General features: G+C 44.4%; 1 protein-coding gene across 3 annotated transcripts in view; it reads left to right on the top strand.

Annotated features, from left to right (window-relative positions):
- The first annotated feature begins 888 nt into the window (after window positions 1-888).
- Window positions 889-21,669, top strand: part of SPG21 (SPG21 abhydrolase domain containing, maspardin) — a 40,762-nt gene continuing 19,981 nt past the window's right edge. The window contains exons 1-2 of one of the 3 annotated variants that reach the window (XM_030814563.1): window positions 889-1,097; window positions 19,062-19,148. In XM_030814563.1, coding sequence (XP_030670423.1) covers window positions 19,086-19,148 — 63 coding nt within the window. In that variant the 5' untranslated portion in view covers window positions 889-1,097; window positions 19,062-19,085. Of the gene's footprint in view, window positions 1,098-12,769; window positions 13,042-13,873; window positions 14,072-19,061; window positions 19,149-21,669 lie in introns of those variants that run through there. The other 2 variants (XM_003267100.4, XM_030814562.1) reach the window with 2 other exon arrangements.

The raw sequence follows: 21,669 nt of genomic DNA, 5'->3' as shown, positions 1-21,669 counted from the left end.
TTTATTTTTTTGAGACGGAGTCTTGTTCTGTGGCCCAGGCTGGAGTACAGTGCCATGATATCAGCTCACTGCAAGCTCCATCTCCCGGGTTCATGCCACTCTCCTGCCTCAGCCTCCCAAGTAGCTGGGACTACAGGCGTCCGCCACCATGCCTGGCTAATTTTTTTTTTTGTATTTTTAGTAGAGATGGGGTTTCACCTGGGTAATGGCATGATCTGTGCAGCAAACCACCATGGCACACATTTACCTGTGTAACAAACCTGCACATCCTACACATGTGTTAGCCAGGATGGTCTTGATCTCCTGACCTCGTGATCCGCCCGCCTTGGCCTCCCAAAGTGCTGGGATTACAGGTGTGAGCTACCGCGCCTGGCCGAGAAGAGGTTTTTTTAAAAACAGTGCATCTGTTTAATTTTTTAAAAATCGTGTCACCACTGACATTTTAGGAGTATTGAATCTGCATTTTTTATTTCCTATAAGTAGTAAAGCCAGCTCTTTACATTTCACTACCAGCTAGATTTAACCAAGTAGTAAACATAGGTAATATTTAATAATCTCTGCCACATTGATCTGTACTATAAATTAACATTTTACATCCAGATTTTATTTTTTTTGATTAATTTTTTTAGAGATGGGGTCTTGCTCTCTCACACAGGCTGGAGTCTAGTGGCGTGAAACACTGCTTACTGCATCCTCAACCTCCTGGGCTTAAGTGATCCTCCAGCCTCAGCCTCCCAAAGTGGGGCCACCATGCCTGGCTAATTTTTTTTTTTAGTTTTTAAAAAAATTTTTGCAGAGATAGGGGTCTCACTATGTTGCCTAGGCTGGTCTTGAACTCCTGGGCCCAAGCAATCCTCCTGCCTTGGCCTCTCAAAGTGCTGGGATTACAAGCATGAGCCACTGCACCCGGCCCAGGTTTTCTTGAAGTAGGAACATGCTAACACTTTTCAACTTACTTATGCAATAAAGGTTATTGAGCATCTGGTGTGTGCAAACTCATCTTCTCTGTCTCCAGGAAAGTCAAGCACTTCTGGAGGAGAAGGACGCACAGTGGCCACAGAATCCACACATCGGCTTTTCCTGCCTAGATTCTGACGGTGAAAGTCTTTCTCTATTCATTAAGTCATTTGTTAATTCAACATTTATTGATAGGGTGATTTGGTCATCTAAGTTAGGATGCTTTTATGAGTGAAAGCACTTATAATAATTACTCCAGGGCAACAGACATAAACCAGGACTCTCCCAGGCAAACTGAGTTGTGTGGTCATCTGATTTATTGAGCACTTACTGTGTAACTAGAACTTCAAACTGGTTACCAGAGATTCAGAGATCCAATATTTGACATCTTCAACCTACCAGGGAGACAAATGTGTAAGCAAATATAATAGTTATAAATGCCATAGTAGAGGCATAAGGGAAGTATTGTGTCCCTCAGGGGTGTCAGTGGAGGCTTCCCAGAGGAAGTCAATGGAGTTAGCTTCCAAAGGATGAGTTTACTGTGCAGACTAAGGCCTGGAAGGACATTCTAGCATGTGCAGAGGCACAGAGACTTAGAAGAACACTATAGGGGGTTTGGTAATGCTTAGGTGGGAGCATAATTGTTCTTTTGTTATTCTTTAAACCATAAATTTGTCATACATTCCCTTGTATGTATGAGCTAGTTATAGAGCTGGGTGGGAAAAAGCTAAAAATGGATTATGGAAGAGAAACAAATGGCATGTTGAATACCGGGGGAAAGCCCAGCGTTTTGATGAATCGATGAGTGGAATCTGGTGACAGAAATGAGACTGCAAAAGCAAGCTGAGGCCTAATCATGGAGGGCTTTGAAAACCATGAGAGTTAGGGCCTTTGTCTCATATGCAGTAGACTGTGAGTAGAGAGTGGCGTGATCAGAGTTAGATTTTGGAAATTTAACTTTGGTGGTGGCGTGGAAGATAGGTTGGGGGTAAAACCTGAGCAGGAAGATCTGTTGGAAGGTTAGAAATGTGATCTTCAGGGACATGGATGGAGCTGGAAGCCATTATATTCAGTAAACTAATCCAGGGACAGAAAATCAAACACTGCATGTTCTTACTTATAAGTGGGTGCTGAACAATGAGAATACATGGACACATGGCGGGGGAACAACACACAGGAGCCTGTTGGGGGTGGGGATGGGGTTGGGGGGAGGGAGAGCATCAGGAAGAACAAGGGATGCTGGGCTTAGTACCTGGGTAATGGCATGATCTGTGCAGCAAACCACCATGGCACACATTTACCTGTGTAACAAACCTGCACATCCTACACATGTACCCTGAACTTAAAAGTTGAGGATAAAAGAGAAAAGAAACGTGAAGATCTGAATTACATCAGTGGTTGGGATGAAGGGGAGATGATTGAAAAGATTTTTGTGGGTGAGGGAATTTGAGTTATTGGGTATTATATCCTTATGGAGAGTTTTGGCTCCACCACTGATGAGCTCTTTGATCTCTGACAAGTCAGTATCACTGAACTTTATTTCCTCAAGTGTGAAATTAGGCTGATGATGAAAACAAAACACTACCAAAATAGTTTTGAGAATCAACAAGAGACTGTGAAAGTGCCTTGTTTTTCCAATTGTATGTATTGAACACTTAATCCCCTCCAGGCACTCTGCTCATGTTAGGGAATTGGGGGAGAACGGAAATCAGTGTCCTCTAGGAGCTCATGAATACGATTTCTGCAGGGGATCTAAGGAAGTGCCCACTCAGACACTGTCACCAGGACTGGGGAAACCTTACTGAGGGCACAGCTTCCCGTCAGCGTTGTGACCCAGGAGAAAGGTTGGATTCCTCTTCCAACACCTAAGGAATACTCTGCCCCTTCCATCCCCTCAAACAGGGTAATGACCTCAACAAGGGGAATCTTGAATAGTTGAAGGAATCGCAAAGGAGATCCCTTAAACCTTCACATTTGATGAAACCAATAATCTGTGTGTGTGAAGTTAGGCTCTTGGTTGCAAATAACAGACTTGAAACACTTTTAAGAAATGGGGGTTTTAGGCCAGGCACGGTGGCTCACGCCTGTAATCCCAGCAGTTTAGGAGGCCGAGGCAGGCAGATCACCTGAGGTCAGGAGTTTGAGACCAGCCTGACCAACATGGAGAAACCCCGTCTCTACTAAAAATACAAAATTAGCCAGGTGTGGTGGCGCATGCCTGTAATCCCAGCTACTTGGCAGGCTGAGGCAGGAGAATCACTTGAATCGGGAGGTGGAGGTTGTGGTGAGCCGAAATTGCACCATTGCACTCCAGCCTGGGCAACAAGAGCAAAATCTGTCTCAAAAAAAAAAAAAAAAGAAAAGAAAAGAAAGAAAGAAATGGGGATTTTATTGTAGGAATATGAATAGTGAAGGACTAGAAAGCCATTTGGAGCAAGTCAACTCGGAGGTTTCCTTTGGTTACCGTCACTCCCTGACCCCCATTCCCCATAGTTTCTCTGATGACATATGTGCTCTCTACTTAGCAGTTTTGCTCTCTTACAACCTACTAGTTAATGGCCTCACGTCTGCCACCCCACATTCTGGGTGGAGCCTGTCTGACTGTCTAGCCAATTACCATTGCCCTTGCCAGATAGAACCTTTTGTGCCAGACCACGTCTAGTCCTTAGCCAGGCTGTGAGTCAAGGCCCACCCCAGTCCAGTGATTCCACTCTGCAGAAAAAGCAGCATAAGGGGCTGTGAAATTGGACTGGCACAGTTGGTATACCTAGGACTGTATGAAATACCTTTCATACATCTGAAATCTTGAGGTAAGAGTGCAAAGCCCATCCTACAGTGTGCAGTTCCCCATCCAGGGAGCCTCAAGCTCATCCTGGAACTGGAGGATAAACACCAGGCATGGAAATGCCATCTTCAAGTTGGCAGCCTATTTCAAGAAAGTAAATGATGCACATCCCAGACAGGCCTCAGGAAACCATATGACCCACTCTTTGTTCCGGCCCCTGTAGAAACCACAATCCAGTGTTACTGAGTAGCGTTTCTCATCTGAACCAGAATCACCTGGAATAGATTCCTGGACTGTACTCCTGACATTGAGTCAGAATCTCTGGTTATGGGACTCTGCATTTTACCACACTCATCAAATAATTTTTCTGCTAGAGCAGTAACAGTTTTAACTAGCATAAGAGATGCATGTTAATCTGAGCTACGTGTTGGCCCAGAGGCCAGAGTCCTCCCAGGAAGGTAGAACACAGTCTAATTTATGCTTTAGTTGAAAGGATGTGTTTGCAAATACGTTACCTCCTTATGCAAGATGCTTCTATTTTGGTTCTTGTCATTGCTGAAAAACATATGCTTTGCATCAGACTCAAAAACAAATTTTCTTGCTAGTTACTAGTTGAGTGACTCAGGACAAGTTGCTGAAAGTTTTAAAACTAATTTCTCCGTTTAAAAACATGTGTAATACCTGCCTTGCAGAATAGGAATACATCTGGGAAGTGCCTGGCATATAGTAGACCCTCAATAAATGGTAGCTTTTGTTGTCATCTGTGGTTAATCTTATGTCAATGACTGGGCCATCAGGTGCCCAGACATTTGGTCAAACATTATTCTGGGTGTGTTTGTGAAGCTCCTTCTGGATGAGATTAACATTTGAATCAGGCCAGGCATGGTGGCTCATGCCTATAATCCCAGCACTCTGGGAGGCCGAGGGAGGCAGCTCACTTGAGTCTAGGAGTTCAAGACCAGCCTGGGCAACATGGCAAAACCCTGTCTCTACAAAAAATACAAAAGTTAGCCAAGCGTGGTGACGCATGCCTGTGGTCCCAGCTACTTGGGAGGCTGAGGTAGGAGGATTGTTTGAGCCCAGGAGGTCGAGGCTGCGGTGCACTGAGATTGTGCCACTGCATTTCAGCCTGAATGACAGAGTGAGACCCTGTCTCAAAAACAAAACAAAACAAAAAACCCCACACATTTGAATCAATGGATTCAGTAAAGCAGATGGCCCCCCTAATGTGGATGAGCCTCATCCGGTCAGTTGAAGGCCTGAATAGAACAAAAAGGCTGAGTAAGAAGGAATTCTTCCAGCCTGACTGTCTTTGAGCTGGGATATTGGTTTTTACCCTGCCTTTAGATTTGAACTGAAAATCAGTTCATCATAGGTCTTGAGCCTGCTGGCTTTTTGGCTGGAACTATACCATCAGCTCTCCTGGGTCTCCAGCTTGCCAACTACAGATTTTGGGATTTAAACTCCATAATCACATGAGCCAATTCCGTATAATAAATCTCTCTCTAAATGTGTATACACCCGCTGGTTCTGTTTCCCTGGAGAATGCTGACTGATACATCACCACAGTCAAATGCTACTATAATCCCTTCTTTGGGCCTACAACATTTTCTCCTCTGAATGGTAGCAACAGCTTGTGGAAGAAGATACCTTTATTTATTTTGATTTCTTATTGACACATAATAATTGTATATATTTATGGAGTACATTGTGATGCTTTGACACATATAATAACGTGAGGGGATCAGATCAACATAATTAGATATCCATCATCTCAAACATTTATCATTTCTTGTGTTGGAAACATTCAATATTCTCTCTTGTAGCTATTTGAAAATATACATTATTGTTAACTATGGTCATCCTACAGTGCTATGAAACACTAGAACTTGTTCCTCTTATCTAGCTGTAATTTTGCATCCTTTAATAAATCTCTCCCTATCCCTTCCTTTCCTCTACCCTTTCAGGTCTCTAATAACATCTATTCTGCTTTCTACTTCTATGAGAGCAGCTTCATTTAGGCTTCCATATACGAATGAGAACATGCAGTGTTTAACTTTCTGTTCCTGGTTTACTTCACTTATTTCTCAAGCTCGCCAACTGCAGATTTGGGGATTTAGCCTCCATAATCACATGAGCCAATTCCTTATCTTTCTCTCTACATATACATCCTGATGGTTCTGTTTCTCTGGAGGACCCTGAGAAATACAATGTCCTACAGTTCCATTCATGTTGCCTTGAATGGCAGGATTTCATTCTTTTTATGGTTGAATAGTATTCCATTGTGTATATATACCTCATTTTCTTTATCCATTCATCAGTTGTTAGACACCTAGGTTGATTCTATATCCTGGCTATTGAGGCTACTGCTGCAATAAACATGAGCGTGCAGATGTCTCTTTGATATATTGATTTCTCTTTCTTTGGATGACTGCCTGGTAGTGGGATTGCTGAATCATATGGTAGCTCTATTTGCAGTTTTAGAGGAACTTTTATACTATCGGAAATGTCTTTGGACCAATAGGAGCAAAAGAATTTTCAAGTAGGGAAGGATCTATATAACTAAAAATTTCTTTTTAGAGATGATGAAACAGGGGCCTAGCAACAGCTAGGTAGTGACAATACTAGGATTAGAACCCAAAGACTACAGGATATATATATATATATATATATATATATTTTTTTTTTTTTTTTTTTTTTTTTTGAGATGGAGTCTCGCTCTGTCACCCAGGCTGGAGTGCAGTGGCGCAATCTCGGCTCACTGCAAGCTCTGCCTCCCAGGTTCACGCCATTCTCCTGCCTCAGCCTCTCCGCATAGCTGGGACTACAGGCGCCCGCCACCATGCCCGGCTAATTTTTTGTATTTTTAGTAGAGACGGGGTTTCACCGTGGTCTCGATCTCCTGACCTCGTGATCCACCCGCCTCAGCCTCCCAAAGTGCTGGGATTACAAGCGTGAGCCACCGCGCCCGGCGACTACAGGAGATTTTGTTTTAAAGAAGGATTTGATTCTTCATTTGGTTTGAGGGACAAAAGAAACATTTCTGAGCATAAAATTGAGTTCTCGAGAATAGCTACCAAAAGGATGTTTGTTGCTTTATACTTCGTATTTAAGTCAGTTCAACCTATTTTCACCATTTTTCTTTATATTTATCAAACAATTTCAAGGTGAAAATATACGACTTTGAGGGGCAGAGTCTTAGAGTCAACAAACCTCGCGTGAGCCTAGCTCTGCCACTGACTGTAAGCCTAGGCTGGTTACTGAGCCTCTCCATGTATTGCCCTATCCATGAAATTAAAATTGTACCTACTTTGCAAAGATTGTCATGAGGAATAGAAATAATATACTTGGCTAGGCATGGTGGCTCACACCTATAATCCCAGCACTTCGGGAGGTCTATGCGGGAGGATCACTTGAGGTCAGGAGTTCGAGACTAGCCTGGCCAACATGGCAAAACCCTATCTCTACTAAAAATACAAAAATTAGCTGGGCATGGTGGTGCATGCCTGTAATCCCAGCTACTCGGGAGGCTGAGGCAGGAGAATCGCTTGAAGCCAGGGGGCAGAGGTTGCAGCGAGCTGAGATCAAGCCACTGCACTCCACCCTGGATGACAGAGTGAGACTCCATCACAAAAAAAAGTAAATAAATAAATAATAAGAAATAACTCACCTAGCACAGTGTCTGAAGAAACACAGTAGGTTCTCAATATCACTATTATTAGCTAACATTTTTTGAGGGCTAGCCATGTGTGTAAGGACTTGACCTGGACTGTCTCATTTTGTCTTTACAATAACCAAGTGAAGCAGATACTGTTATTGATCCTCATTTTTCCAGAATTTTAAATAGCTACTCAGTGGTGGAGCTGGAATGTATGCCCTGGTAACCTAGATTCCAATCAGTGTGCCTAACCAATCTACTACCATGTGTCTATTTGCATATATGTTTATCCTTGATTAGGGAATTTAATGTGTTTGGCTTTGGTGCTCAGAAACAAAGAAATGGGAACACATGCCAATTGAATGCCCGTTATATGCAGGTACTATGCTAGACAATTTCAAAAATATTTTATTTTAGATACTATTTCATCAGTCTTTTTTTTTTTTTTAGAGGCAGGATCTCACTGCGTTGCCCAGGCTGGAGTGCAGTAGCTATTCATAGGCACAATGATCACGCACATAGCCTCAAATTCCTGGGCTCAAGTATCCTCCTGCCTCAACTTCTCAAATAGCTGGGACTACAACTATGCACCACCATGTCCAGCTAATCACTGTCTTTTTTTACCTCTAAGATTCATAAAGTTTTCTAAGACACTACAGATAGAAGCTCTCTTTTGTAGTAAAGAAGTGCAGCTCTTGCTTTCCACTAATTTTTGTTGCTGCTCTTCTTCCAGGAGGTAGATTATCCATTGTGATTTACGTTAATTATTTACATTGTTTACATTGTTGAAACACTGAGATGCTAGGTTGGCAGATGATACAAAATATGTGGTACCTTTGCTTAGAAACTTTTATTCTAAAAAGTTAATGGACAAACATTAACTTTTCTGAGAGATTAAAATATTGTTTCCGTTAAATAAGCATTTTTGTGTGCAGGCTGTTTTTTTTTTTTTTTTGAGACGAAGTCTTGCTCTTTCGCCCAGGCTGGAGTGCAGTGGCGCTATCTCAGCTCACTGCTATCTCCGCCTCCCGGGTTCACGCCATTCTCCTGCCTTACCCGTGTGCCTTAGCTGGGACCACAGGCGCCCGTCACTATGCCCGGCTAATTTTTTGTATTTTTAGGAGAGACGGGGTTTCACCATGTTAGCCAGGATGGTCTCAATCTCCTGACCTCGTGATCCACCCACCTCCGCCTCCCAAAGTGCTGAGATTACAGGTGTGAGCCACCACACCTGGTCTGTTTTTTTTTAAGTTTGATTGGAAGCAAGAAGGAGGAGGAATATTATCAGAGAAGGGGAGCTTTGAGGAAAGGCTGCTGTAAAGATACTTGTTTTTTTATTTTTTATTTTTTGAGACGGAGTTTCACTCTTTTTCTCCAGGATGGAGCGCAATGGTGCGATCGCGGCTCACCACAACCTCTGCCTCCCAGGTTCAAGTGATTCTCCTGCCTCAGCCTCCTGAGTAGCTGGGATTATAGGCACGTGCCACCACCCTGGCTAATTTTGTATTTTTAGTAGAGACGGGGTTTCTCCATGTTGGTCAGGCTGATCTTGAACTCCCGACCTCAGGTGATCCACCCGCCTCAACTTCCCAAAGTGCTGGGATTACAGGCGTGAGCCACCACGCCCAGCTGTAAAGATTCTTTAACATATCTCTTATAAATTTATAAAATCTAAAATCTTAGAATTAGAAAGAACTTACAGATAATTTATTTAACCTTGGCCTCATTTTACAGAGAAGGAAACCAGACCTAGCAGAGGATATGTTTTGCTCAAGGATAAAACTCAGGTTTCTGAACTCCCAGATGACAACTAATACATTATTAATTACAAATAACTATATATAACTTCTGTTTGATAATGCCTTTAGGTAGTAACCTCTAAAATAGCCACATCAGCATTTTTCTAAGCCAGTTCCTGAATGCCCACTTTGTGTCTGATTCCTCCAATCCAGTGCAGTGTACATTTTACATAGACTTGCTCTGGCAATGAGGAAACAGCATTCATTTTCAATCTTGGGTCTCAGCATAATTTGGTATATAACACTGCAGTCGACTGTACCCTGTAAAGCTTTAAGGGATGGTATTCCAAGAATTAGTATTAGTCTGAAAAACCAAGTGTTTTGTTTCTCTTTCACTTTTTTACACATCCGTGGTTCCTGGGGGTAAAATAAATGTTTTCACTCTAATGGGTGCAGTGGAGGGAGGCATTCTAAGTGGAAGGAAGAGCATATACAAAAGCCTAGAGGCCTCCTGAGACATCAGGAGGTGTTTAGGGCCCTTCAAGCAGTTGGTATGACTAGAGCACTTTGGCCCCACAGAGAGCTGAGTCAAGAGCCAGACCTGCTCTACTCTGCATACCTTGAACTTTAGCTTGAAGGCAGTGGGGAGCTATTGAAGGATTTACAGCAGAGGAATTACAGAAATATAGTTGCTTTTAATTATTATTATTATTATTTGAGACAGAGTCTTACTCTGTCACCCAGCCTGGAGTGCAGTGGCATGATCTCAGCTTACTGCAACTGCCGCCTCCCAGGTGGGTTCAAGTGATTCTCCTGCCTCAGCCTCCCCAGTAGCTGGGATTACAGGTGTGCACCACCACACCCGGCTAATTTTTGTATTTTTAGTAGAGATGGGGGTTTCGCCATGTTGGCCAGGCTGATCTCGAACTCCTGACCTCAGGTGATCCGCCCGCCTGGGCCTCCCTCAGTGCTGGGATTACAGGTATGAGCCACTACGCCTGGCTGCTTTTAATTATTTTGATCACACAGATAATATATGAATACATTTTAATATAAACTCAACTATTAAATCCAAAGTCAAAGTTCTTCACCACTCCCTCCATCCCCAGTTCCTCCTCGGAGGTAATCACTTTGCTGCTTGGTACATATCTCTCCAAACATTTTAAAAAGTGCATTCACAGCCGGGCGCAGTGGCTCACGCCTGTAATCCCAGCCCTTTGGGAGGCCGAGGTGGGTGGATCACGAGGTCAAGAGATGGAGACCATCCTGGCCAACATGGTGAAACCCCATCTCTACTAAAAATACAAAAATTAGCTGGGTGTGGTGGCGGGCACCTGTAGACCCAGCTACTCAGGAGGCTGAGGCAGGAGAATTGCTTGAATCTGGAAGGCGGAGGTTGCAATGAGCCGAGATGTGCCACTGCACTCCAGCCTGGCGACAGAGCAAGACTCCGTATCAAAAAAAAAAAAAAAAAAAAAAAAAGTGCATTCACTTATGTATACACATGCATAGAGATATTTCTGGATCTGGGATTATTTTGTGTGTTTTCAAACAAATATTATCCTGTGAAAAGATAAATTAAGAGGGACAGAGCTTGGGTTTGGGCAATTCTGAGAGCCAGCTGGCTGTTTACTTTGCTTGGTGTTCACAGCATATTTTGTGAACATTCCAGTTTTTCTATGAGATTCTCACAGATGAATTGGTACTGTGGGAACCATCTGGCAGACCCCAGCCACAACAGCTGCAAATCCTTACAGCCATGTCTACCAGGTCAGCCTGCACTGGGACCTGCCTGAATCAAAAGTTTGCTGCCTGCATTTGTGCATTACAATTCAGCTGGAATTCACAGATATTAAATGTTCTTTGTTGGGATTAGGAAATGGACAATGTGCTTGCCACTTGCCATGTGTTATGGAACAACTGAGGACACAAACATGACCATGGGTTCCCTTTCTGAAACAATTAAAACATTTATTATTTTTGGATTGGTCTACATTGTAATAAAAGTTGATATATAAAAAAAGTATCTACAGAACAATGACTTTTAACATACGGGTATATCCATAGATTAGGTATTAAAGCTGTTACTAAATGGGGTCTAGGGATGGGGTCTAAGGAATAGTTTCAGGAATAAATGTGGAAATGGGGATAGATTTATTTATTCCACTCATTAATACATTCAATATAGTTTTTTGGTGGGGGCAGATGAGGTCTCTCGCTTTGTCACCTAGGGTATGGTACAGTGGCTTCAACCTCTGGGCTTGACAGATTCTCCCATCTCAGCCTCCTGAGTAGCGGGGACTACAGGTGTGCACCACCACGCCCAGCTAATTTTTGTATTTTTTTGTACAGACAGGGTCTCCCAGGTTGCCCAGGCTGGTCTCGAACTCCTGGGCTCAAGCAATCCGTCCACCTTGGCCTCCCAAAGTGCTGGGATTACAGTCAATATACATTTAGTACCTATTATTTATGGGCTAATCATGTGCTAACGGACTGGTTGAATCACTCCCCTTTGCTCTAGATTGAAGCTTCGAGACCACCTGGGAAAATAGACAACTAATGTAATGAATATCCATAACTAGTTTCACAGACAACCAGTAGTTTGCAAGTTATTCCACCAGTTAAACGATTCCAAATATTGGAGAAAAGGCCCCCAAGTTAAAATACTCCATGGAAACATGCTCTATACATCTATGTGGTGCTTACAATAAAAGATGACTTCCTGCGACTGACTTGTAGCTCCGAAAGAAGTGATTTAGAGAAAAAAAAAAGAAAAAAAGAAAAAGTTAAGTATGTCACCGTGATCTTGGGAAATGCTTTTGGGATTTGTCCAAGTTCTAGCGTGGAACCCAAGGCTCCTGAGCCAGGGGACAGAAGTGATAACTAAGTAGGATGCAATTTAGTTGGAATCTTCCCTGACCTTAATCCCATAAACAGTTGCCTAGGTAAGGGCAAAGTCTACAGGCCCTAAAACAGGGTACAAGCTTTCCCTAAAACATATTAGAGAGAGACACTTTCAACAGGACCTTGTTGCAGGATCCCTAAAAAAAAATTCAAAACAAGGAGATTTACATGTTATTCACCTTATCATAATTTCAGAAATATTTTACTAATAAAAAAGGAGTCGTGACGTCTGGAACACCTTAAGACGTGACGTCTGCAACACCTTAACAATGATTATAAATGTATTAATATTCTCTCTGATTTTAAGGGAAAAGTGATGAAGGAACAGTAAGATGGGTGGGCGTATGTTCCCAGAAATCCCCAGAACATCAAAAAGGAAGTGGGGGCTTTGAGTGGAGGACTGCGGAGAGCGTCTACGGTTGGGTCAAACGAAAAAAACTGTTCCTAAGAAAAGAGTATACAAAGTTCTGTTCACCAAAGCCTGGAACCCAAAGGTGTCCCTCCAAAGCTGTACACGACAGAGAAAACCCGAACTGAAAGCAGAACAAGGTCCCAAGGGGCCAGGCGCCGCCTCCTCCTGGGTACGCAGGTCAGACAGAACTAGGGATAACTCAGCCCTCTCCCCACGTCAGCCGCCGCCAAGGATCCCACGGAGCCTACCCCCGCCCCGTCGCCGTGGCGACCGCCGGAGCCACGCAGCACCGCCCCTTCCTCGCGACGTGGCCCCGCCCCCTCAGAACCCGGAAGCAGGAGTCTGGCGCCCGCTGAGCGGCGGTCGGGAGGGGGGGAGCGCGCCGGCCCAAGCTCGCTCGGCCACGCTCCCCGCCCCTCAGAGGCTGGCCTCCCGCGCGCTCCGCACGGCCTGCTGCGCCCGTGGGTCCCGAGCGCCCCGCCGCCCGCCCCGACCCGGGCCCAGCCGCCTCCACGGCCCGCGCTCGTACAGGAGCACAGAGCGGCCTCCTGAAGGAGGGGAAGGGACGTGGGGGCGGCCACGACAGGTGAGGGTAGGCGAAGCCTGGGAAGCAGCTGGGTGTGCGGTATGCGGGGTTGTAGGTGTGTGTGTGGCGCGTGGCTGCTTTGGTTGGTGTGACTTTGTGAGTGTGTTCTGAGTGGGCCGGTCCATGTGACCACGCACGTGATCACGTGCCCTTGTGAGTGTGTGTCTGGGGCCGAATCTGGGCTGTGGGGTGGTCTGTGTGCTTGTGACCCTGCCTTTGTGTGGCTGTCACCGGTGGGACTGGCGGGGAGCTGTGTGTGAGTCTCCAGCGGGAGGTGGGGGCGGCAGAGGGCTTAACCGGGGCATCCTCCTGTAAACCCATCCTGGGGCTACAAGACTGCAGCCCCGGAACATTTCTTTCTTTCTTTTCTCAGCAAACTTTTAAGAACTCTGAGCAGAGGCCAGTAATTTTGGAGACAAGACCTCGGCCTGAAAGTGACAGATGTCTTTGTTGTTGCTGAGTGTGGGCCAGGTGTGAGGTTTGTGAACGGGGGATGAGGAACAGAGCGGGACCGGAGTGTCTCATTTTTCCTCTTCTCGTTTTCCTCGGGAGTTACAAGTTACACATTTATGCTGCTTCCTTTGTCTCCACCTACACTGGTTCAGCTCCTTTTGGCACAAAGATTCAACAAATTGAGGAGTAACTTTTTTTTTTTTTTTTTTTTTTTGAGACGGAGTCTCGCTCTGTCACCCAGGCTGGAGTGCAGTGGCGCGATCCCAGCTCACTGCAAGTTCCGTCTCCCTGGTTTGCGCCATTCTCCTGCCTCAGCCTCCCGAGTAGCTGGCACTACAGGCGCCCGCCACCACGCCCGGCTAATTTTTTGTATTTTTAGTAGAGACGAGGTTTCACCGTGTTAACCAGGATGGTCTCGATCTCCTGACCTCGTGATCCGCCTGCCTCGGCCTCCCAAAGTGCTGGGATTACAGGTGTGAGCCACCGTGCCTGGCCACTGAGGAGTAACTTAATAGCTGTGTCCAAATTCCAAAAGCTTTTTTACCAAGAGCATGAGAAGAAATGTCACAGATGCCAGGTAGGCAGCTTTTCCTCCCATAAGATTTAGAGATAATGCAATGAAGAAAAGAGGGATAGATCTCACCTGAAGTGATCTAAGAAAAGAATAGCTGTACTTCTGTGGTGAGGGATGGAGACGTGCATTAAAAAGCCAGTTGCATCTCCCAGAGACTCTCAGCTTCTAATATTTTGTTATGACTAGTATTTATAATCACGGATTGTCCATAATGCACATCACCTATAGATTGAAATAAAGTAGCAGAAACCTCTGACTGGTTATGCTGGTTATGTGACTTAAACATTGATAAAGGTGATTTTGTTGACTTTAAAGTGGCAGATTCTGTTGAAGCCCTGAGGGATAGGGGCATAGTCACAACTGGCAGGGTTTTTTGTTTGTTTATTTGTTTTTTGAGACAGAGTCTCACTCTGTCGCCCAGGCTGGAGTGCAGTGGTGTGATCTCAGCTCACTGCAACCTCCGCCACCCAGGTTCAAGCGATTCTCCTGCCTCAGCCTCCTAAGTAGCTGAGATTACAGGCGCCCATCACCGCGCCCAGCTAATTTGTTTTTGTTGTTGTTGTTGTTTTGTTTGTTTTTTTGAGATGGAGTTTTGCTCTCGTTGCCCAGGCTGGAGTGCAATGGCGCGATCTCGGCTCACCGCAACCTCCGCCTCGTGGGTTCAAGTGATTCTTCTGCCTCAGCTTCCTGCATAGCTGGGATTACAGGCATGTGCCACCATGCCCGGCTAATTTTGTATTTTTAGTAGAGACGGGGCTGCACCATGTTGGCCAGGCCGGTCTTGAACTCCTGACCCCAGGTGATCCACCCGCCTCAGCCTCCCAAAGTGCTGGGATTACAGGTGTGAGCCACTGCACCCAGCCACAGCTGGCAGTTTTTATTGTCCAGCAGCACAAGGGCCAGAGAAGACAGGGAGTCCACAGCACACCCTGAAGAGGGGTTTCCTTAGGCAAGATTAAGGCTAATATTGTGGCTCTTTTCCCACCAGCATGAACAGGTGCTTTTGTTTTTGTGAAGAACAAAATCATGAGAGATCAAATCAGTTTTGAGCTCATGGTCCACATTCTTTCTTATTCAGTACTGACCAGTTTGGTCACAATCTCAGTTAACCTTTGCCATATACAGAATATTCCTCTTATGATTTGGAAAAGTATACCCCTTTGGTGGATGAAAGAGAGCTAGGAGAACAAACTTTCCGATTCATACCGCTCACAGCTGCTTTCCCTTTGCAGCAGTGATCTTTTTTTCACTTAGACGTCAGTTGGTCAGATGCAACATTTGGTATCCATTTGACCTTTCATGTACTGCCAAACTAGCACAAGTGTTAAAATTACTTGTCTCTACAAAAATTTAGTCACAGCGGAGTGGAATCTCTCCATCTTTTAAGATTACTTTTAACACGTTGGCATACTGAGGTGGTTGTGAATTATTCTGAAGACTGTTGGTAAGGAACATCTTTCTATTTACTGCTATGGGAAAGAAGAGGATGACCACGTGAATATGTGTGCCTGTGTATGTGTGTATTTGTATGGTGGTTTGGTTTGTGCATTGCGACTGATTCCAAAGCTATGAATGATTTATCCCATTTGGTGACTCTAGAAGCACACTTTCTGGCTTTAGTTAGCTAAGGTGTTTTATAAATCTATTGAGTAGATATTATTTGCTAAACATGTTTTTTATTTTCCCTCCTTTAGAATAGATTGTTTCTAATAATGCAATACTAGGAAATGTCTCCATTAAGAAGTATTTAGATGATATCGGAGTATTTTAAGTCTGTCCGGGTAGAAAATATTCCACAATTAAGTGTATGTGCTAGTTGCTTTCAATTAAAAGTTATAATCAGCTTAGAGAAAGCCTATAGTTAAAATGGCTTAGTTTTGTTTTTTTTTTTTTTTTGAGACAGACTCTCGCTCTGTCGCCCAGGCTGGAGTGCAATCTTGGCTCACCGCAACCTCCGCCTGCTGGGTTCAAGCGATTCTCCTGCCTTGCCTCCCGAGTAGTTGGGATTACAGGCGGCCACTGCCATGCCTGGCTAATTTTTTTTTGTATTTTTAGTAGAGACGGGGTTTTGCCATGTTGGTCACGCTGGTCTTGAACTCCTCACCTCAGGTGATCCACCTGCCTCAGCCTCCCAAAGTGCTGGGATTACAGGCGTGAGCCGCTGCACCTGGCAAAATTTTTTAACATATTAATTTTTTTTTTGTTTTTTTGAGATGGAGTCTTGCTCTGTTGCCCAGGCTGGAGTGCAGTGGCACGATCTCGGCTCACCGCAACCTCTGCCTCCCAGGTTCAAGTGATTCTCCTGCCTCAGCCTCCCGAGTAGCTGGGACTACAGGCACGCGCCACCACGCCAGGCTAATTTTTGTATTTTTAGTAGAGACGGGGTTTCACTATCTTGGCCAGGCTGGTCTTGAACTCCTAACCTCGTGATCCACCTGTCTTAGCCTCCCAAAATGCTGGGATTACAGGCGTGAGCCACTGTGCCTGGACTTAACATAGTAATATTTAAGATAAAATGGATATGCAAAGAATTACTTTATTTCAGTATATAACTATATCCGTGCACACTAATTTTCAGTATAAGACTGGATGATGATTTTCTTGGTAATTTAAAGCAACTTATGATTTTAACACACTTTTCAAAAATTACCATCTTAGCTTTGAGAAGAGAGACCATTATCACAATGTCAAGGTTGTAAATCAAGTTTAGTGTTGGAATGTCTACATCTGCTGTCTCCTCAGGGTTCAGCTTAGTACGTCTCCAAGGTCACAGTTGAGTCTACTGAGGGCTCTGTGTTCCTGAGGGAGCAGATCTCGAGGGCCACCAAGGAAGAGTTCCATTGAGTTTAGAATCCCCTGTTCCTTGCCAGTCCAGAGATCTCCCTTTAAAACGACAATTCAGAGTCAGCCTGGGAGTTAAGTCCTGGAGTCTCACCTCATGTTAGCCGTGCTAGGATCAAGGCTTGCTCTTGAGGTAGAGGAAGTGGTACAAAGCAAATATTTGAATCCTTCCTGGTGGAATTTACTCACTTGGCAATAAGAATCTGCAACAGGGAACTATAATTTCAGTTTCCTGTTATGACATAGCACAGATGCCTGAGCAAAGAGGGGCAGCCTTTTAATTGAGGATGTTCAGCTAGGCCAAAGCTCACAGATGCCAGGGTTAGAAGGATGGCCCAGTTCATTCTCCTTAAAATGTAGTTATTCATTTAATCAACAGATAATGCCTGCTGTGTGCCAAGCACTGATCTAAGCTTTGGGGACACAGTGGTAACACAGTCATAGATGAGAAAACAAACTCCAAAAGGATCAAGACTTATCTAAGATCACAGAGCTATGAAAACCAGAAGTCACTAAGCTCACAACAAAAGACTACACATTTTTTCCTAAGGGAAAATGTTTCATTTTGTTGCTAGTTATAGTGCCTTCAAGTTTACATTATAGATCTTTCTGAGGACATTGTGTAACTTTTAATCGTGTCCATATGAGTGGCAAATTTGCCTGTATTTTGCATTAAGAACTACATGTAGGCCAGGCACGGTGGCTCATGCCTGTAATCCCAGCACTTTGGGAGGCCGAGGCGGGTGGATCATGAGGTCAGGAGCTCGAGACCAGCCTGGCCAAGATGGTGAAACCCCGTCTGTACTAAAAATACAAAAAATTAGCCAGGCACAGTGGCAGGCGCCTGTAATCCCAGCTACTCGGGAGGCTGAGGCAGGAGAATCGCTTGAACTCGGAGGGTGGAGGTTGCAGTGAGCCGAGATCACACCACTGCACTCCAGCCTGGGCGACAGAGTGAGACTCTGTCTCAAAAGAAAAAAAAAAAAAAAGGAACTACATGTGAATTTCTGGTTATGTGCCATTACAGTTAGATTTATGGTGTATTGTGAATTTATCAGGAAGCAGGCTTAACTTAAACTTCTTTCTCTAGGCTGGGTGTGGTGGCTCACACCAGTAATCCCAGCACTTTGGGAGGCAAGATGGGAGGATTGCTTGAGCCCAGGAATTCGAGACCAGTGGGGGCAACATAGGGAGGCCCCCAACTCTACAAAAAATAAAAAATTCACCTGCGGTGGTGGTGTGTGCCCATTGTCTCAGCTACTCAGGAGGCTGAGGTTGGGATAATCGCTTGAGCCTCAGAGGTCAAGGCTGCAGTGAGCTGTGATTGTGCCACTGAACTGTAGCCTGAACACAACAGAGCAAGACTCTGTCTCAAAAATTAAAAAAGTCAAAAAACATCAACTCCTTTCTCTAGCATGGACTATCCCTATAATCAGACAGGAGCATCTTTATTTAAGGGATTCTTAAGGTAAAGTCAAAAGATAACTGCTGGTACTGCAGTTGAGAATTAAGACAGGAAGTATGGTGTCAGAAAAGGCTGTCTCACATCTGGTCCTAGCATTGCCATGTGGTCTTGGGTAAGTCATTTAAATTTTCTAGACCAGATTCCTTTTCTGGAAGAACTAAGGGCGTTGGAATAATTTCTTTACGAGCTCTTCTGGTGGCCGGGCATGGTGGCTCACGCCTGTAATCCCAACACTTTAGGAGGCCGAGGTGGGTGGATCACCTGAGGTCAGGAGTTCGAGACCAGCCTGGCCAACATGGGGAACCCCCATCTCTACTAAAAATACAAAAATTAGTTGGGCGTGGTGGTGGACACCTGTAATCCCAGATACTCGGGAGGCTGAGGCAGGAGAATCACTTGAACCCCAGGAGGCGGAGGTTGCAGTGAGCCGAGATCGCGCCACTGCACTCCAGCCTGGGCAACAAGACTGAGACTGTCTCAAAAAAAAAAAAAAAAAAGCCCTTCTGATTCTGTGATTGTAGTATTTCACCAAATTATTTTCTGTAGTTTGAGTATATACTGACAAAATAGCCAGTTTCCTTGGTTTTCTTCTTTAAAATATTATTGGTATAGCTAGATCAGACTCTACATTTAGTTCTGATGTAAACATGAATTCTTGACGTAAAATATCACATGCTTTTATTTCAGGATTAACCTCCATTTCAGCTAATCATGGGAGAGATTAAAGTCTCTCCTGATTATAACTGGTTTAGAGGTACAGTTCCCCTTAAAAAGGTATGTATGGTTTTACTATACCTCTTATTTGCAAAATCTGGTATTGTTTCTGTGTGTGATTTAGAAGTCATGTCTTAGTAGTGTTTGAGAGTAAAGGTTATTGCCAAGTATGATGACTCTGGGTTGCAGAGGATGAAGTTCACCACTTCCCTGTCATGTACAGTCAACTTTTGAGACTCATTTTAGAGTGAAAGCAGGTATAACTGTACTCATTTTATTTATTTATTTATTTATTTATTTATTTATTTTTTAATTTTTATTTATTTTTGAGATGGAGTCTTGCTCTGCCATCCAGGCTGGAGTGCAATGCACTGCGTGATCTTGGCTCACTGCAACCTCTGCTTCCCAGGTTCAAGTGATTCTCCTGCCTCAGCCTCCCAAGTAGCTGGGATTACAGGCATACGCTACCACACTCAGCTAATTTTCGTATTTTTAGTAGAGGCAGAGTTTCACCGTGTTGGCCAGGCTGGTCTCGAACTTCTGACCACAAGTGATCCGCCCACCTTGGCCTCCCAAAGTGCTGGGATTACAGGTGTGAGCCACCGCACCCAGCCTGTACTCATTTTTTACAATTGCTTTTACGTATACAAGCAAGCAGGTAGTATGTACTCTTCTGTATAGTTTAGTGGAAAGTTTACAGCAACTGTATAGTAAGTACAGTCAGATTATATTCCTGTTCCTCAGATTTAAGAATGGGGTCACATTATAGAACTTCTGTTTGCAATGACATACTCATTCTGCCACAGTCATCTTCTAGAAGCTTTATTTTCCTGGGATGTTTGAAAACCCAAAACACTTATATTGCAGTTGAGTATTGACTCTGCTTGCCAAATTAATCCCAGATGTTTAGGGATCACACTAGACAAAGGCAGTTCAAGTCACTGAGTAGAGTAAAACCTTTGCTGATTCCCTTGCAGAAGTGTTAGAATCCAGTGATCTTAAGATCTTTTGCAGCTGTTTGTGATGGCTCATGCCTGTAATCCTAGCACTTTAGAGACCTAGGAGGATCATTTGAGGCCAGGAGTTTGAGACCAGCCTGGGCAACATAGCGAAACTCTGTCTCTATAAAAAAATGAAAAAATTAGCCAGGCGTGGTGCTGTGCACCTGTAATCCCAACACTTCGGAAGGCCGAGGCAGGAGGATTGCTTGAGCCTAGGAATTTGAGATCAGCCTGGGCGATATGATGAGACCCTTCCTCTACAAAAACTAGAAAAAAATTAACTGGGCATGTTGGTGCACGTCTATAGTCCCAAATACTCAGCAGGCTGAGGTGGGAGGATTGCTTAAGCCCAGGAAGTCAAGGTTGCGGTGAGCTGTGATCGTGCCACTGCACTCCAGCCTGGGTGACAGAGCCAGACCTTGTCTCAAAAAAAAAAAAAAAAGAAAAGAAAAGAAAAAATGTGAGTGGCAAAATACACAGGGCAAAAACATGAGTGTGAGATACGTTATCACCATCTGTGACCTGTGGAAGTCCAAAGGGGAACTGTTAGGCCTCTCTGGACTTTGCCTTGCTCCATTTGTCTGCTCCTAGTGATGCCAGTGACCCTGGTTAGTGTGCTGCCACCCACAGAGTGACACTGTGGAGTCCATAGCCCTGCTAGTGAGGAGCTCTCAGAAAAAAGAGCCTGGAGGCCTTGAGTTTTTTAATATGAAAGTAGAATAAATGCTGATTTGCATTGTCAAATGTTCAAGCAGTTAATGTAGTTTTCTAAATACCACCAAAAGTCAAAGAAAACAAAAATTAAACTAGGATGCAGTGAATAATAATAATAGCTAATATTTCTAGGACACTTAACATCTGCCAGACTCTGCTGAGCATTTGTCTTGCCTCAGCTTGCCTTTTTTTTTTTTTTAAGAGACAGGATCTCTCCCTCTGTTGCTCAGGCTGGAGTGTTGTTGTATTTTTATTTATTTTTTATTTATTTATTTATTTTAAAGAGACAGGATCCAGGCTGGGCACGGTGGCTCACGCCTGTAATCCCAGCACTTTGGGAGGCCAAGGTGGGTGGATTATGAGGTGAGGAGTTCGAGACCAGCCTGACCAATATGGTGAAACCCTGTCTCTACTAAAAATACAAAAAATTAGCTGGGCATGAGGGTGCATGCCTGTAATCCCCGCTACTTGGGAGGCTGAGGCAGGAGAATCACTTGAACCTGGGAGGCGGAGGTTGTAGTGAGCCGAGATCGTGCCACTGTGCTCCAGCCTGGGCTACAGAGCGAGACTCTGTCTCAAAAAAAAAAAAAAAAGAGAGAGACAGGATCTCCCTCTGTTGCTTGGGCTGGAGTGTTGTGCAATCATATAGCTCAATGCAACCTTGAACTCCTGGGCTTAAGCGATTGTTGTGTCTCAGCCTCCCAAGTAGCTGGGACTGTAGGTGTGTACCACCACACCTGGCTAATTTTTTCATTTTTTGTAGAGATGGGGTCTCACTGTGTTGCCCAGATTGGTCTCGAACTCTTGGCCTCAAGCAGTCCTGCTTTTTGCCTCCCAAAACACTGAGATTACAGGCATGAGCCATC

This window comes from Nomascus leucogenys, chromosome 6, assembly GCF_006542625.1.
Source record: "Nomascus leucogenys isolate Asia chromosome 6, Asia_NLE_v1, whole genome shotgun sequence".
Taxonomy (NCBI): domain Eukaryota; kingdom Metazoa; phylum Chordata; class Mammalia; order Primates; family Hylobatidae; genus Nomascus; species Nomascus leucogenys.
This window is presented reverse-complemented; position numbering and strand designations above follow the sequence as displayed.